This window comes from Poecilia mexicana, unplaced genomic scaffold, assembly GCF_051168715.1.
Source record: "Poecilia mexicana isolate PSO_F unplaced genomic scaffold, ASM5116871v1 scaffold_15, whole genome shotgun sequence".
NCBI classification, from domain to species: domain Eukaryota; kingdom Metazoa; phylum Chordata; class Actinopteri; order Cyprinodontiformes; family Poeciliidae; genus Poecilia; species Poecilia mexicana.
The window spans coordinates 19,643,440-19,659,452 of record NW_028263384.1 but is presented as its reverse complement, the minus strand read 5'-3'; the positions used below and the strand labels follow the sequence as shown (position 1 = coordinate 19,659,452).

The window sequence follows — 16,013 nt, the reverse complement described above, 5'->3', positions numbered from 1 at the left end:
TACCACCACAAACGTCAGCTGCTGATAAACCTGTGGTCTGCAACTTTTACGATCCACAGAGCTATTTTTTCCCACAGTTCAGCTAAATACAACTCGCTTATACCTGAGCTTTACTGAAAAAAATTACACAACAGGACGTTTGACACCACTTTCTATCTAGAAAAACAAAAACTGCAATATGCTGACTAATATGTCCTTTTATAGGATGTTAAAATGTGATCAGAGATGCAGACATGAGGAGCTTGATATATATAGAGGCTGTAGAAATCCACAGTTCAGCTAAAGAAACATTTAACAGGACATGTTGAGCATGCTACAAATTCTGGCTTTACTGAGGAGAAAAAGCTACCAATTTGATACTAGCCATGTTGGGACCAAACAAAAATGTGGAAGTTGCTCTGCTCAGATGAGACCAACATTAAACCTTTTGACTGGAGTGGAAAAAAAAACTGACAGAAAACCAACACTGTAGGCCATATGTGACACACAAATGCACTAATTTATGTTGGTCTAATACAAACACCTAATAAATTATGTAGTTTTTGGCTGTAACAAATGCGAAAAACTTCAAGGAGCATTATTACGTCTACAAAGTAATTTAAATTCCAGAACTGTTAATTCATGGCATTTTCATGACAGTAAATGTCATGAATAAATGTTTTTAGGACTTCACAAAATCAAAAGACCACACTTTAAAATGTGTTTGATAAAATTGTATTGGCAGGCATTGTAACATAATTTCAAACATTTTTCTTGCTATAATTTACCAAAGTCTTTGAAGTGTTATTTTTTGAGAATGAACAGAAAGACAGACAAGTTAGGTTATCTACTGTACAGTATACATTTTAATGGTAGAGTACAATTATATATATATAAACAGCTGTTCAGAAAACAAATCACCAGATACTTTCAGTATGTGCTTTTTTTCCCTGTATGATCGTTACTTTGAATCCAAATAATGAAATGCCATCATGTTAAAGGCAAAGCTTTAGTCTCCCAACACCAGGCTGGGTACATGTGCAGAATGCTCCACATAAAGTATCAAGAACAAAGCCAAAGCTGAAAAAATCTGAGCAATAATCCTATTTCAGATGGAACCTTTGCCTTTAAAAGTGATGGGAAATCGTTGATAGAAAAGTAACTTTTATTTATTTATCTTACAAATGATGTTTTCAGTAAAAAAGCTTGTAAAATGTACTTGGTGCAAAAAATGCAATGTCTCTTAAAATTGGTGGAAAAACATTTGAAATGCAGAGTACAGTATGTGCAGAACTGACTTGGGACAGCTCACCAAAAACAGCCATTATATTATGTAGCAGCTACATTTCCAGTTCAGCATTTAAAATGTCTCAATTAGCTTAAAGTAAAATAGTTCAAATAAAAACATAGCACATAAATACTAAAATATACTTTAATGGGAGAAATTAATTCTTAAACACAGAAAAAAAAATTACAAAAAATTAAGGTAGAAAAATAAAAATGGTAAACTCCACATCTACTGATTCCAGTATAAACATAAAAAACATGATCTTTCCTAAAATGTGCTTGAATGGTAATTAAGTGTATTTTAAAAGGAGCTCATCTAAATCCCACTACCAGAAAAAAAATACAAACAAAACAATATATAGTAGCAGTGAGGTATCAGCACCACATTCCTTTTGCCCAGCCAAGTGTTTGATTCCGATTCTGTCCTACTGAAAGTATCTGAGGCCAGCAACGAGGAAGAACTTCTCCAGAAAGATCTCAGAATCCAGGACGGCGATGTGCGCTGCGCGGCCAATGAGGGAGTTGGCTGTGTTGGGCAGGGCATGAATGACATCATACCTGACTAAATTACAGTCTTTGTTCTGAAGTACTGGCAGCAGCAGGTTTTCAATCATCTCAGCATACACGGGCCCTGGTATTCACAGGAGAGAAGCAGGACGTATAAGGCTACTTTCCTAACATAAATTAAAAAAGTGTTTCTGTGTAATATTCAAACTTCTGCATTTCCATCAGCTTTTGGGAATTATAAGAAAAAAAATATATTTTTACACACAGATTCATCACTGCGTGTATTGATTTTTTTAAAAATTACTGGAATAAATTGAGTGTTTTCTTATTTGTTGAAATTTACCACAATATTACAACTACAGAAGAATCAATGTCTTGAAAAATTTCCTCCCATCAACTAAAAAAACAAAAACACTACGGGAACGCTTCTTCAGAGTCTTGCTTCATGTGGACCTTTGTGATTACATGCAACTCTCTAAAGAAAAAAGGTGGATAGTGGCTTTGATCTTGGATCAACTCACCTGTTTGTTTGTCTTTTAATGCCGTTTTGCACATCTCTATTCGAGCAGAATGATAGGGAACATAGCGATCCTGCAGTGATCCCACCAGCACCACATTCCTGAAGTACTGCAGACCTTAAAAGGCAGATGGTGAGACAAGTTAGAACTATAATCTCGTTCTGTATTTGAAATGAACAGCTATAAATAGCAAAGCTAACCAGATTTTTTGCTGAGTTTGTACAGAAACGTTTGGCGAGGGTCAGAGTGATCCCGACACGTCAGCTGCAAGAGAGATCCTGATTTTTTCCATTTCTGCATGAACCAAAGGCCTGAGACAGAAAAACATTTACATTTTAGTGCTTATTTGTTCTAACTGTGACATAAAATTAGCTGAACCAAGTGGCCAGTAATGCGTTTCTCATGTTTACCTGTGTTGACCAGAGCAGAGCTGTTGTACAGTGTGCCTAGATGAGGTCCTGAGAGGGAAAGAAATGTGTGCAGCTTGCTCAGGTAGCATTTAAACCTGGGTCTGGTTAACACTGAGCGAACTATGAGGTTCCCCAAAGAATGCCCCACAAAGCTGGAAAGTAACAACATGGAAGGTTATTGGTCAACTATAATGTGGTTAATCCATGAATATTTAACTTATCAAAATGAGCAGAAAATCACAACAAGCTGTATTCATTAATAAAATATTTTGATATTAGTTTGGGACTGAGCAGCTTACCTTATCTTTGACACAGTGAGGTTGTAAAGCTGAATGTACTGGACGATTTCATCCAGCAGGCGGTCTGTCATTGACTCAAAATCAGCAAATGTGTCATTCTGGAAATAGAAAAGGTGAGAGAAACAAGAGGACGGAAGCTGTCAAAACTGTTTTAATAGAAAAAAAAAAAAAAAAAAGCTCCAACAAAATCTGAGTGAAAAAATCTCTTGATTGGTTGTGATCAATGACCAGCAGGCCAGATGCTCAAAAATCTATTTTGTATTTATTAAATGGATCGAAACTAAGAACTACCACCACCACTCCACAAAGTGAGTTCAAAAAAATAAGCCATCACATAAAAAGTTAGAAACATAGATGATAATGGATTAATCTTGCAATTGTTTAATTTTGTTCAACTCAAATCCCATACATCTGTAGCATATTTTTGATTCTGTATCTGTTAATGTTCTTAGAAAGGCAGTTCAGACCCAAAATGAATGGAACAGGCCAGGAAATTCTGATCAGTGAATCTCTATTCATAATGGCAAGCAAAGATTTCATAATCTGAATACCTGATTCCTTTCTGACATTAGGAAGTCTATCCGAGCGCCAGGCAGACCAAGCTCCAGGTAAGTCTTCACCAGCCTCAAGTCTGCACTGTTGCCTGCAGCGATACAGGAAAAGGAGCGACTTTAGAAACGGCTGCAGAATGACCAACTTTACCGTCTGAGATTCTGACGGAAGGTCACCTACCATCCAGACCATGCACACACACAATGAGATGGATGCCTTCCTCACAGCTCTCGTCCTCCTCCAAGCTGAAATAGGGAACGGTGGAGGCCAATTCAGGGACCTCACTGTACAGGAAACCAGGGAGCTTTAACTGCTTCATTTCCTCTTTAGCTTTGATGAACCTGTACATGTGGAATGGAATGCATTAATTATTCATTAATGTATAAGACACACAGCAAATGTATGCACTGAAAATGTTATATTTCAGAGATGACTCACGCTTTCATCTGTGGCGTGGGTGCGCATTCGTACCAGTGCAGACTGGATGATGTGGAGGAGGAATAGGGAGACTTACTTAAACTATACCTAGTGCTGCTGGAGGGCAGATTGGAGCATAAAGGAGCTTTTGATGAACCTTTAGCTTCATGGAGATGAGCAGCGCTAAGCTGCTCAAACAGTAGGCGTGGTTCGTGAGGAGCAGCAACCCCAGCTGGGTCATCATCATCGGCAACGCCGTTCACAAAATCATAGCCGTCGCCTTCCTCGTAGTAACCGTTCTCAATCATCTCATGTTCCGTCTGATCCTCATCCTCCTCAACCTGTGCTTCTGCCTGGATACCAAGAGTAATGGCGGACGTTTCCACAGGGCTGATCTCAGACACGTCTGTGCTGGAGCATGAGCCAAAGTAATTCTCTACCATCCCACGCTTCACCAGATCAGTGCTACTCGTGGCAGAGTTACTGGAAGGGCAAGCTGTGTGAGGATCGCTACGGGATTCCTTAGACGTCCCCAGTCCGCCGGTTTCCTCCACTCCAATTTCCGAACTTCCTGCAGATTTTAAATCTGCTGGAAGTTGAAAATCACCAGCACTTGTGTCAAGGTTGCAGGCTACATCGGTTCTTTGAGTAACGTCTCCGGAGAACACGACACTCTGCTCTTGTACCAGAACACTGGATTTTCTGCCACTGGAACTCTTAGAAGAACCTTCGCCCTCATCGTCTGAGGGCAGGGAGTTGATGGAAGTAAGCGAGGACTGGACTCCGCTTAAAGCACTTGTACTTTCTGGACACAGAATTTCTCCTGTGCCGCTAGGCCGTTGCGTTGTATTCTGCTGGACGGGGAGGGGAGCGGGAATTTGGACCGCCTTTTCTGTGTGTGAAGCAGTGAAACCTGATTCAGTGAAGCCTGGCCTTGCTTGTGGTCCTAGAGCCAGCTGAGTGGCAAAGGAGCTGGGCTCACTCTCAATGCCGGAGTCTGACAGGCGAGATGAGACAATAGGGGCCCCTACATCTTGGAACCTGATACAGTCGCTCTTCACCTGCACTGTGACCGCACAGGCCTGACTACGTTGTGCTGCAGTTTTACTTGGCCTTTCAAAAACAGATTCCAGAGCCGACTGCTGCGAATCACACACATTCGTCTGGATGATCTTAGGAATATTACTGCTATGACTTGAAACAGCCTGATTTGGCAGAAGAATGTTTACTTCATCAGCTTGGATGACGTCCTTATTACTTGGTTTTGACTCATCTTCCATTAAGCCGGGAGAGCACTGTCGCTGTTGGTGGCCAAAGCGGTCTACATGAACACCTTTATGAGTTTGTTGACTTGTCATACTAGCCCCAGTACCAGCCTGAGGGCTGCTTTTTGAGTCCAAAGTAGAAAGATTTTTATAAGCATCCTTATTACAAGCAGAAGTAGTTCTATTGTAGCTTGTAACAGAGTCATCAGCAGTGTTTCTCATATTTGTTGACGTGCCACTAAAATCAAAAACAGAGCTTGCATTAGTCCGTGAATAGCTACTTGAGTCAAGCCGCAAGGTATCTTGCTCCTCGTCTTGGTTAACAGAGCCCTCCTCTTCTTTGTACTTTGTGCTAATATTGCTGTGGGGTGCTTTAAGGTTTTTATAACCCACTAAAACCACAGAGTCCTTGGAACCCTGTCTGGTCAACTTTTTGGAGTTCTCAGTTTTTGAGTTTTTCTTCAGTTTTACCGATTTGCCTTTGGACTTAGGTGGTGGATCAAAGTTTTCTGGCCAGGCAGTATCCAGCAGAGCACTCCGTGACTCTGGTATTGTACTGGCTGATGCACTGCAGTCCTTTGAGTTGGACTTGTCAGTTTTACTCGAAACTGAGGGAATTCTTGAATTGTGCATGCCCAGCCATGGACCATCACGATCTTACGTAAAAAAAAAAAAAAAAGATTGAATTGAATGCAGACATGAAAAATGAGTGCAACCATATATTTCTTAATAAACTATTGATCATAAATTCTGTGTTACCAACCCTCAGTGATAGATTCGAGGTATCTATCCTCAAAGATGATTGGCAAAGAGCTAACGTCCCCATCAAGGTCTGCACATTCCACTGGTAGTGGAGGCAAACACAGGAAGTAACTGGAGCTTTTGATGGCATTAGTCATCTGTTGGTGGCTGTGAGCACTGATGGATAGAAAACCCAGAAAGAAAAGGAGTTCATAAGTTGAATGGATAAACAAAATGTCCCCACAGGCAAATCAAAGCCATTTATAAACGATCAAGACAAAGTCTGCAGAACAACTTACTGTAGTTCCTGATACGCCAGTGCAGATTGCCTTGGATGTTCAAGACAAAAGAAAGCCTCTGCAAACCGTCTAACCTGTTTTAAAAAAAAAAATTAAAAATTAAACAAGCCGTGCAAGTACAATTTCTGAGGTTTATTTTTATTCATTTAAATACCTGCATGTTTGTTTTTTTAATGAATAATTTAAATGTGATATTTTGCACTCTATCGTTCATTATTATTTTTGGCTTGTTTTAACTAATTTTGTATTACTTTTTCCATATTTTTGTTTTAAAAGATATAAAACTAAATTCTATACATTTTAGGAGCAGTTGTCCAGAAAAAAAAAATCATCTTTGTAAATTAGTCAAGACTATTGGTGTTTTTTTTAAGCAGAAGTAATTTTGTCATTGACTAACTTGTCCTTTATTAATTTGTAGGGAATACATTGCCATCAGTAGGGACAGAGTGGCACTTATGTTGTGTGCAGCATAAGTATGATTAAAAAAATATGCATATACACCATGGCTGTAGTGATGCTAACCTGGAGCTAGTTTACTGTAGTGGGTTAGGGTTAGGGTTAAAAAAATCACACAAAAAGGTATGTGATTTTTTACAGTGTTTAAACAAATTTGTGAAAGAACAAAAAAATATTTTTTGCAGAATGGACTATGTTGGTGTGTATTTAACCGGTTAAGTGTATCCAGATGTTAATATTAATGACCAACTGATATGCCGGACTCACTCTTAGTGTGTGGTGCTCCATTGCTAGTAGAGCAGCAACGTGTTCCTGCAGGGACACAACTTCCAGGAACTGTCCCCAGAGAGCCATGAGCAGAGAGCAGAGCTGTGCAAGGTTCATATTAACAAGTTCTGCAAGCTCATCAGGTGACTCTGCCTTCCCCTAAAAGTATAAAAACAAAAGTCAAACAAATGAAAAGGGAACATATTTTCCTTAACAAGACAGTAAGTACCAGGAAGTCAGACAATTCAGCATTAACGTGAGGAATGTTTCTCACAACCTTATTGAAGCAGTTTGTTGCAAAACTCTGCAAAGAGTTTTCCAACTATATGGAGTTAAAAAAAATTATGACATCACCTTGGTAATTATATCTAAAAGAAAAAACTACTTCTATTACCATTTTTAATAACTGAGGAAAAATTTAAATAGCTCAGATTCTGATGACAAAATATTTGCTGCAGGCAGAAGCTGACGTCACTCCATAATAGTTTAGTGCCACACCTTGAATCATAAAATGAAACAAAAGCTTTTCACCTACTAAAAAAGCTCTTCTTCATATTATCACTTCATTATAACTAATACGTACAAAATGTCAATACTCCAAGCAGCAAAACACTTTCCTGTCAAGCAAATAAACGCTAAATGACAAAGAACAAAAAGCAAAAAGTGAAGGAAATCTGACCTTTACTTGTTCACACAACTCCGTTAGACGGGCCTCTAAGTCAAGTTGTTCTGAGCAGGAGGAAGAAAAAAGTAATAAAAATACTGTTATTTAAGTGTACAGAAAATGCCAGAAAAAGAATGTGAGAGCTGAAAAGGTTGTTGTGCCAGATAGAACAGATGTTGGAAGGTACTTTCTATAAGACATGACCAGACAAAGCTGAGAATTTTGATAGAAAAGAAGCATCACACTTTTTTGCCCTTGGTCTTTAAGCATAAAAACCGGCAATAAAAGTAAAGAAGAAAAGTAGCTGAAGAATTTTTTTCTCTGGAAAGTGGATCAAAGGTGCCGTTTTCTCGATGGAAGAAACTGGAGTGAAGAGAAGGAGGGAGAGAAAGGCAGGCTGATTCGATGAGCTGAAAGGGTCAGGACATACCTATGTAGACGTGCCTTTGCCCTCGGGGATATGGTCTTCTGAGTACTCTCTCATATAGCGCCTGCATGCTGGGCTTGGCTAGTAAGATTGCACATATAGGCATGTTTAACCTTCATTAATTATCACCGATTAATAATTTGTCCACTCATGGGGATTAGCTATGGCAACTATGGTTAGTTGTGCTTTGGTTTTGGTTTTAGTCCACTTATCTAATGAGTGCAGGTGTTTTGTAAGCTTAATTAGTTACCCAAAATTGTTATGTGAAAAAAAAAAAAGAGACTTGTTTCTGGAGTTTCTACAAGGGGTTTATATAGTATTGTGCCAGGGCCAGGTGAGTTTACAACTACAAACACATGTTTTAAAACGGTAAAAGTAAAGCATCAAAACATAAAAAAAGGTGAAAACAGGGTAATGCCTAATATTGTGTTCCATTTACACCCATAAGTTAAATCTGATTCAACAGCCCTAAAGTCAGGAATACAACTTTGAATTCTGGGGTTTCTTCAACATCTGACCTCTAAATGAAATGCTTATTTACACTTTTTTTCTGCATAATAGGTCAGATGGGCAAACAGCATTGTCCACCTGGTTCTACAAGTTATTGCTAAAGAGCAGAAACGTCCAAAACCCGGATAAGTATGCCATCAGTTAATATTGTCATTAGCATAGAACATTCAGAGGGTAGCTGTTAGTAAATCACAGGTTTTCTGAAGTGTGACTGGATAATTATTAAGTGATTCAACTTCCAAGGTAAATGGAACAACATGGGCATTACCCATTTTCCTGTGTTTTAAGGAAAACAAAAACATGCAAAAATAAAAGTCACAACAATGCCATTATATAATTCATAAAGTAACATTTAATACCTAGTTCCATTCGGTGTGACGAGGGCAGGTCCTTGGTTATAGAGGTAAAGTAATCAAAGAGGCCCCGGTAGGCTATTAGGAGAATGGAGCAGATGTTATGGTGCATGCTGAAGGCATGCTGCAGACAGCTGTCCGATACCAGGAATGTCCTCCCCTGATGGAGACAAAAAAAAAAACATCTGAAACATAAACCTCAAACCATTTGTAAGCACTATTACTTTTGCCAAACATATTTTTGCTTTAGGAACTATGACAGAACACAAGATCGAAATTAATACCTTTTCAGTTTAGAAAAAGTAGATCTATTTTCTTGGGTAAAAAAAAAAGTCAACATTCTTCATTTTGGTAATACATGTGCTAAATTTATTCTGTCTTTAATGCTAATTCCATTAGGATAATAAAACAATCAATGAGTTGTTATTCACAAGCTGAGCATTAGTGACACACCTGGGATTAAAGAGGAGCGCCACCTTTGTTCTGCCTAATTGACTGTTACAGTTACAGTACAAAATCTCAGGGGAAGATCTGGATGGCTCCCTTAGCTGAGAGCCAAATCACTCATGTCCAATGGTGAAAGTGCTCCAATTTTTTTTAATCTTCTTCTATCTTATCCATCAACAATCAAATACCTGCAAGCTTCTACAGTCAAGAATGCAACTAATCATTACCTGAGGGGTAGAACTGTAAAAGTGTTAAACCAACACCCTAAGACAATTTAGTAGCATCCACAACTTGTGTCGTCTTTTTTTTTTTTTTTTTTTTTTAAACGATAACTTACGTCTGGCGACACCTGCTTCACATAGCTGCTGCCAAACACAACATTCTCGAGAAGTGGGATGACTGAATCTTTGCTCTGTGCGGGAGCGTTTCGGTTCAGCCATGTGGTTTTCACAGGTCGAGGAAAACTAAAGAAACAAAGCCAGAGTTGTGATTAGGATAGTAAATACTGATAAAACTTTTTTTTTTTTTTTTTTCAAATTTATAGGCATGCACAAATATTCTGCTCATCAAACCTGATTAGGGGTTGATGTAGTGCCACAAGGGAGGCATGGATGGCTACAGAGATGACAGACAGATGGAAGTAGTCAAACATGACATTGATGTGTTGGTGGATGCCCCGCTGAAGGCTAAAGTGCAAATGAAGTACGCGGCTGCTAATATTCTGCAGAGAGCTTGGATCTTCTGGTCTGAAGGGACAATGATAAAAGGTAAAAGGTTTTAGCAGTGTGTGATTTACATTGCCGCTGCTATTAGGACAGCACTGTCATACACCTACGTATAATCGCCATCTGTGAAATACAAATCCAGGGAGAGCTGGAAATCCATTTCATTGAGGGACTCTTCCACCTGAGAACAAAAAAAAAAAAAAAGTCAAATCAGAAACCTCACTACACAAAATAAAGTTTGTGTAGACGTAAAAAGAACTAAATGTAAAGCAGAACAGTCAATAAACAGGAAAAGAACATATCGCTTTATAATTATTAAACAAGAAGCAGTGGAATAGCAGAAAATGTATTTGCAATAACAAGGTAAAGCAACACTCCTCTTTCCAAGTCGTACCTTTTTCTCATCCAGAAGCATCATCACTTTGAAGAGAAGAACATCATTGACGACAATCTCTTCGTTCTTATACAGGATTTGGAAAGTTTTGCTGCAGATGACGTCATCCTGGACTGAAGCAGGAAACGCCAAATCTGAGCCTAGAAAGAAACCGTCATTAAATACATGCGGTTAATAGAGAAAATCCTAAATAAATGCAAAATTGTACATTTAAATTTAGGTTTGTTTTAAAAGCTGACAGATACATTTTGTACAGTTATTCCACTATGGTAAAAGAAAAGTTAAAAGAAACATTTAATAACTGCCATACTATGCTTTAGCAATTCTGTGACTCATCAGATGAGTTGGACTCAAACATGCAAGCATTAGAAAAATCCAAGGCAGTGTCTTGTTAAAAAAACAATGACTCAATATTTCCTAACAAGACACTGAAGGCTAAAGTGCAAATGAAGTTTTTTTGAAACAAAAAGATTTCATGAAAATTAAAATAAATCTAATTTTCCTCCAAAAACATAAAGCAAAAACCAAAATCACAGTGCAGTCATAAGAGTACACAAAAACTAACATAAAAAAGAGGAAGCAGAAACTAATTTCTAATTGTTTGTTTGTTTAAACCAGGTCTCTCTCTTGAATGATGTAGATTATGTAGCTGAATTACTGCAAACACTGGGCAAACCACATTATGTTAAGAATGATTTGGGAATTACAGTTGCAAAATAACTCCTTTGTGCACATATGACTTTACCTCCTGGATGAAGGAGACTGGTCTCAACTTTGTGTGGGACACGAGGAGGCACCTTAAGACTGCCACGCATCTGGTAGAACCTGCAGAGGATTTAGATATTTCAAAATGATCACAAGAAGGAAAGCAATAAAACTGCATCACTGGCTTCCAGATCTTTACTACAAACTCTGCAAATGGAGAACAAATTGCACATATTAGATACAAGTGTCCTGTAAAAGGACACTACACCTCTCATAAATGAATAATGAGGACTTCTTTTGCAGTCACTCATGTAGTAAACCTAAGCTCTTAGAGCTCCGATGAGTCACAAGCCGCTGGAAAGAGCTTTATCAGAGAACACCAAGGTATCAGTACATGGCTGCTGTATAAAGAAACGTCTGAATACTGAAGATTTCAACAAGAGCAGCTTGAACACTGGTTGGCATTTTGTCCCTCTAAGTTTCTATGAAGTCAGGTAAAAGTATTTTAATAACACATTCCAGTCTTGTTTAACCTGGCGGAGAACTATGAAAGACTAGACATATGCAATTATTTTTTTAACATCAAAAAGTATTTATTGTCCTCCAAATCTTCATCAATGCATAAATAGAAATGGATTGTAGAAGTCGGGGATCAAACCAAAAAGATGATGATTAGCTCACAGTTTGAGTCATATCCGGCCCACAAATGTGGAAACAATGAGTTTGTTACACAATACTTGATACAGTCTATGCTCTATACATATAGGATCCTTAGTAGAAACAGTTACAAAATACATCTGTCAAATATGCCTATTCTTTTACGTGAGACAATGTTATTAGAAGTATTAAAAGTTAGCTTAAAAATTAGCAATAGTTCTGCTGTTGAACTATTGCTGTTGAACAGTAAATTTAAATGACTTTAAATTTACTGTTGCCTTAACCAAACTGAGCCTAAAGTGAATTTGTGGAGTATTTATATCTTCCCACAGGATTTATTTTCATTTTTTAGATCCATCATTCCATGATTGCTAACATTGCAGAACTGAGCACACCACAATAAATTTCAGAGAAGCTGGTCATAGAAATGCAGTTACAGTCATTTTTATTTAAAAAGTTGGAGGTTATTGTTCTATCTATAGACATTTATTTTCAAATCTTTGGGATTCTCTTAGAGAGATTTGGGTGAGAGGCTCCACCTTAAAAAAAACAATAAGATGAATGTTTGACACATTCAGTTATTAATGTCAAAAAGTTAAACTAAGAGTATAAAATGTGTTCTGAGAAAGCCTCCAAAGAACAAACTCTTCATACCAATTCAACTTAAACAGAGGTTTATGGATATGCATTGATATATTTAGCAACATTTCAGGCAAAAAACATCAGTATCGCCCAAAATCAAAATCGGCAGGTCAGGCTTTTTAAAGATTAGTAATCGGCAATCAGCCAGAAGACTGCAATCGGTGTACCTCTAGTTTTACAAAATGCTCTAAATGCTTTCATTATAAATGAAATCCAAGACATGCCGCATATAAATAAACAAAGGGAATAATGTTAATTTAGTTTTCACATCATGACTGCCCATGCTCTTCACAAATGAAAATATTTACAAAAGAGACAACCAATTTCCTGCAAGCGAAGTAAACATGTCGTCACCTTTTTCAGTCAGCTGACTAGCAGTTCTCAGCAAGAGGTAGCATTCATCTGTGCACTGACTCATGAAACGTTTTCATACCTATCAACTGGCCCGAATCAGTAGATGAGTTTCAAGTTAGTATGAAGTATATAATTAGTTTTTTTTTTTTTTTTGGCAAAATCATCATCAGAAGCTTTACAAAAATTGCATCCCAAGATGCTCTGCAAACCTGGCTTTGGGAATGCATTTGGCTTGCAGCATTCACCTGGTAGTTGTGTTGGGTGAAGTGGATCACATTCACACCATAAACAAACAGCACTGGAGTTCATTGGAACTGTACCAAGACCACTTCCTCTAACCGGTCTTCCTATTCACTACACCAGCCTCACATTACCTCTTGTATCTCTTCAAAATGGGATTTCAACAACAATTTATGACAAAAAGAAGTTCATCTCTATCCTCAACCTGCATAAAAGATCTGCAAGATCTCAGAAACAACACATCACTCATGCCAGAAGTGTTGACTTTAACCACCTCCTGTCATTCCCATTATTATAAAAATTTTATCTAGATAGCAAGATGATGTTTTAAGTACTGCTTGAAATATTTTATAAAAGAGGGCAAATTCTGTCTTTGCTAAGAACATAAATTTGAGTCTGCTGAAAACGCCTGGAGGTCCAAGAGAGTCTGCCATCTGTCCTAGATTGGCTTGGTCAATCAGAACACAATCTGTTCCCCCTCCGAGACAAACCACGATGCGTTCGTTTTTGTAAATCCCTTTAAAGTGCAGAATAAAATAAATCACAAATGCCTTCAACAGAGCACTGGGTAAAGGATTTTATGGGTAAAACATCAATGAACTACCATTGAGGCAAGTCTCAACAAAAAGAGAAAAAAGCATCCTGGAAGACAGCAAGAGAAAACTCACCCTCTCTGGAACAGGTCCACATTGTAGAACTTGTGGAGCTCCACAGAGAACTCCACTGTGGCCTGAACTTCAGTCATCTTGGTCAATACAGGCAGAGGTGCCTAACATTATCTCGGATACATCTGTACTCCTGTAAGGAAAATGAACATAGACTAATTATTCCTAAGAAGCTCTGGAAGAAACTTAGCAGAAATAGTTGAAGGACTGGAATTACAGTTAAGGTATCGTTAATTACATGTTATTTGTATGTCATATAACATACATATAAAGTATGTTACATGACATTTCAATGTTCTTGTTGTACCAAATACAAATGCAGCCACAATTTGTCCATGCTATTTGTTGTATTTATTATTTCACAAATACTAGACTCAATACTGATTGAGCTGACTGTGTTTTACTGTGTCAAACTATATAATAATATCACAGACACAGGCACAGTGATATTATTAGTGCTTATAGTAACTATGACAAAAGCACAGCGGTGTAAATGCCAACACTAAAAACCAAAAATGAAACATCAATAAAGAACCATTTATTAATTTAAGATGGCATAATAGGCGCTTCAGTGGGGATACAGATGGTTTATCTAGTCGTTTAAAAAAAAAAAAGTCAAACTATATGACTAGATATAAACAAACTTAAATTTAAATCAAAATCTAATAATGCAGCAAACTGCAGAATAATACAATTGAAAACCATCTAACTGCTAACCTGCTGCAGTAAATGTATATTCATATCCAAACGTATTAGTTGCAATAGAATGGTAAACAGATAACTGGCAGTTTAAATAGACAAAAACAACAACAGAAAGAAAAACGATGTAGTCTGCTTGATCAAAAGAGGGTCACAAGTTTATAATAGCTAAGTAACAGGGACTTAGACATAAAGATTTGTTTGCACAGTGCTGACAACTAAAAATATCTGTTTAACAGGCCGTGATATTGCTTAGTGTTGCTGAAATTTAAGGGCAACCAATTCCCCTAATCAAAAGGTCAACAGAAAACCACATACAAATACAACAGCACAACCATCTTTGGAAACTGCTATTCAAATACATGCAAAAAAGGTCGGAAACCTTCCACCAGCAGCTTAGATGTAATAATTTTAAGCCTGCAGGGGGTTTTTTTTTGTTTGTTTTTGTGCGTGTCTGTCTTGTTTTTCAGTAAAGAGAAATTCCGTCTTGCACTTAGAGCTCAAGCAAGGGCACATTTAAAAAAAAAAAAAAAAAACTACACACATACTAATCATGTTAAGACGTAAGGCCTTAATCAATCGGTGGGGCAGTTCCTCTTTTTCACAAGTCTGAAGAGTAGCCAACATTGACGAGTTTAATAATGCATAGCAAGAAATCTTGAGACACGTAGTAAGTTTGATTCCATTCCGAATATGAGTGGGGGTGACAAGTCTCCGAATCCTGGTGGGCAGAATCTCTGCATCGGTATGGTTTCACTTTTTGAGGTAACAAACGACAGAAAGGCCAACAAAACAGAGGTTCGACACAACAAGGATGAAATATATAAAAAAGGACGAAAATAATTCCATTTTGGTTGCCAGTCTGCAACCACGGTTAGCCAAAAACCGAGCAGTTGTCAAAGGGAAACATTACACAGACAGACAAGCAAGCTAACGCTACTCACCATTGCGTTGGCAAGCTAACATTAGCTCGCTAACCAATGTTAGCTCCAATTTCACTTCTGCTGTCGTCCTTTAACTAGTGGCTACAGACTGAAAACACCTCTCTTCGTTCTATCGTTCTTTCTGTTTCGGTAAAACTGACTTGACACGGACCGCTAAAATGGGATAAGAAGAGGAGCGGCCATGTAGCCGTCAGACATAGCTGTGCTGGCTATGCAAATTCAGCTAACAGTGCTCAATCTGAGGAGTTGACGGCAGCTGCTGCTCCCTTAACACTTAACTGCGCTCAGCCGCACATTACACAGGAGCAGCTGACAAAATTGCTCCCTGTGAATGGACTGTCAGTACCAACGACTACAAATACAAGAGTCAGAAACAATACGAATAATTATTATAATAATAATAAAAATAATTATTATTTTAAAAAATTTTTGATTGTTCCTATGTTGCTTGTTTAGTCCTACAGTAATGACATAACCTAACATATAACATCCATCAAAATGGTCTTTTTGAGCCATTAGTTATTTCGCACCTTTTTTTTTATCTAACACGTGAAATAATTTAATTCTAAAGGTCATCTGCGAGCTTTATT

At 37.9% G+C, this 16,013-nt stretch overlaps 1 protein-coding gene across 1 annotated transcript; it reads right to left on the bottom strand.

Moving 5' to 3' along the window:
* Positions 1-698: 698 nt before the first annotated feature.
* fam135a (family with sequence similarity 135 member A) lies at positions 699-15,718 on the bottom strand. The gene is made up of 21 exons (XM_014983143.2): positions 15,424-15,718; positions 13,784-13,913; positions 11,263-11,342; positions 10,518-10,657; positions 10,234-10,304; positions 9,971-10,144; positions 9,736-9,862; positions 8,958-9,111; positions 8,092-8,169; positions 7,677-7,726; positions 6,998-7,156; positions 6,275-6,348; positions 5,998-6,152; positions 3,991-5,890; positions 3,733-3,893; positions 3,552-3,643; positions 3,001-3,098; positions 2,702-2,853; positions 2,492-2,602; positions 2,295-2,408; positions 699-1,897 (listed from the first exon to the last, which is right to left on the bottom strand). The coding sequence occupies exons 2-21, from the start codon at positions 13,858-13,860 to the stop codon at positions 1,692-1,694; spliced, it is 4,173 nt and encodes a 1,390-aa protein (XP_014838629.2). The 5' UTR covers positions 13,861-13,913; positions 15,424-15,718; the 3' UTR covers positions 699-1,691.
* Positions 15,719-16,013: the final 295 nt, after the last annotated feature.

Excerpts from the sequence above, each read along its gene's own strand:
- fam135a (XM_014983143.2), bottom strand. The coding sequence starts at position 13,860 with ATGACTGAAGTTCAGGCCACAGTGGAGTTCTCTGTGGAGCTCCACAAG. Across the intron at positions 9,112-9,735 it reads TGAAGCAGGTGTCGCCAGAC|GGGAGGACATTCCTGGTATC; the intron begins GTAAGTTATCGT and ends TGTCTCCATCAG. Across the intron at positions 3,894-3,990 it reads CCCACGCCACAGATGAAAGC|GTTCATCAAAGCTAAAGAGG; the intron begins GTGAGTCATCTC and ends CCACATGTACAG.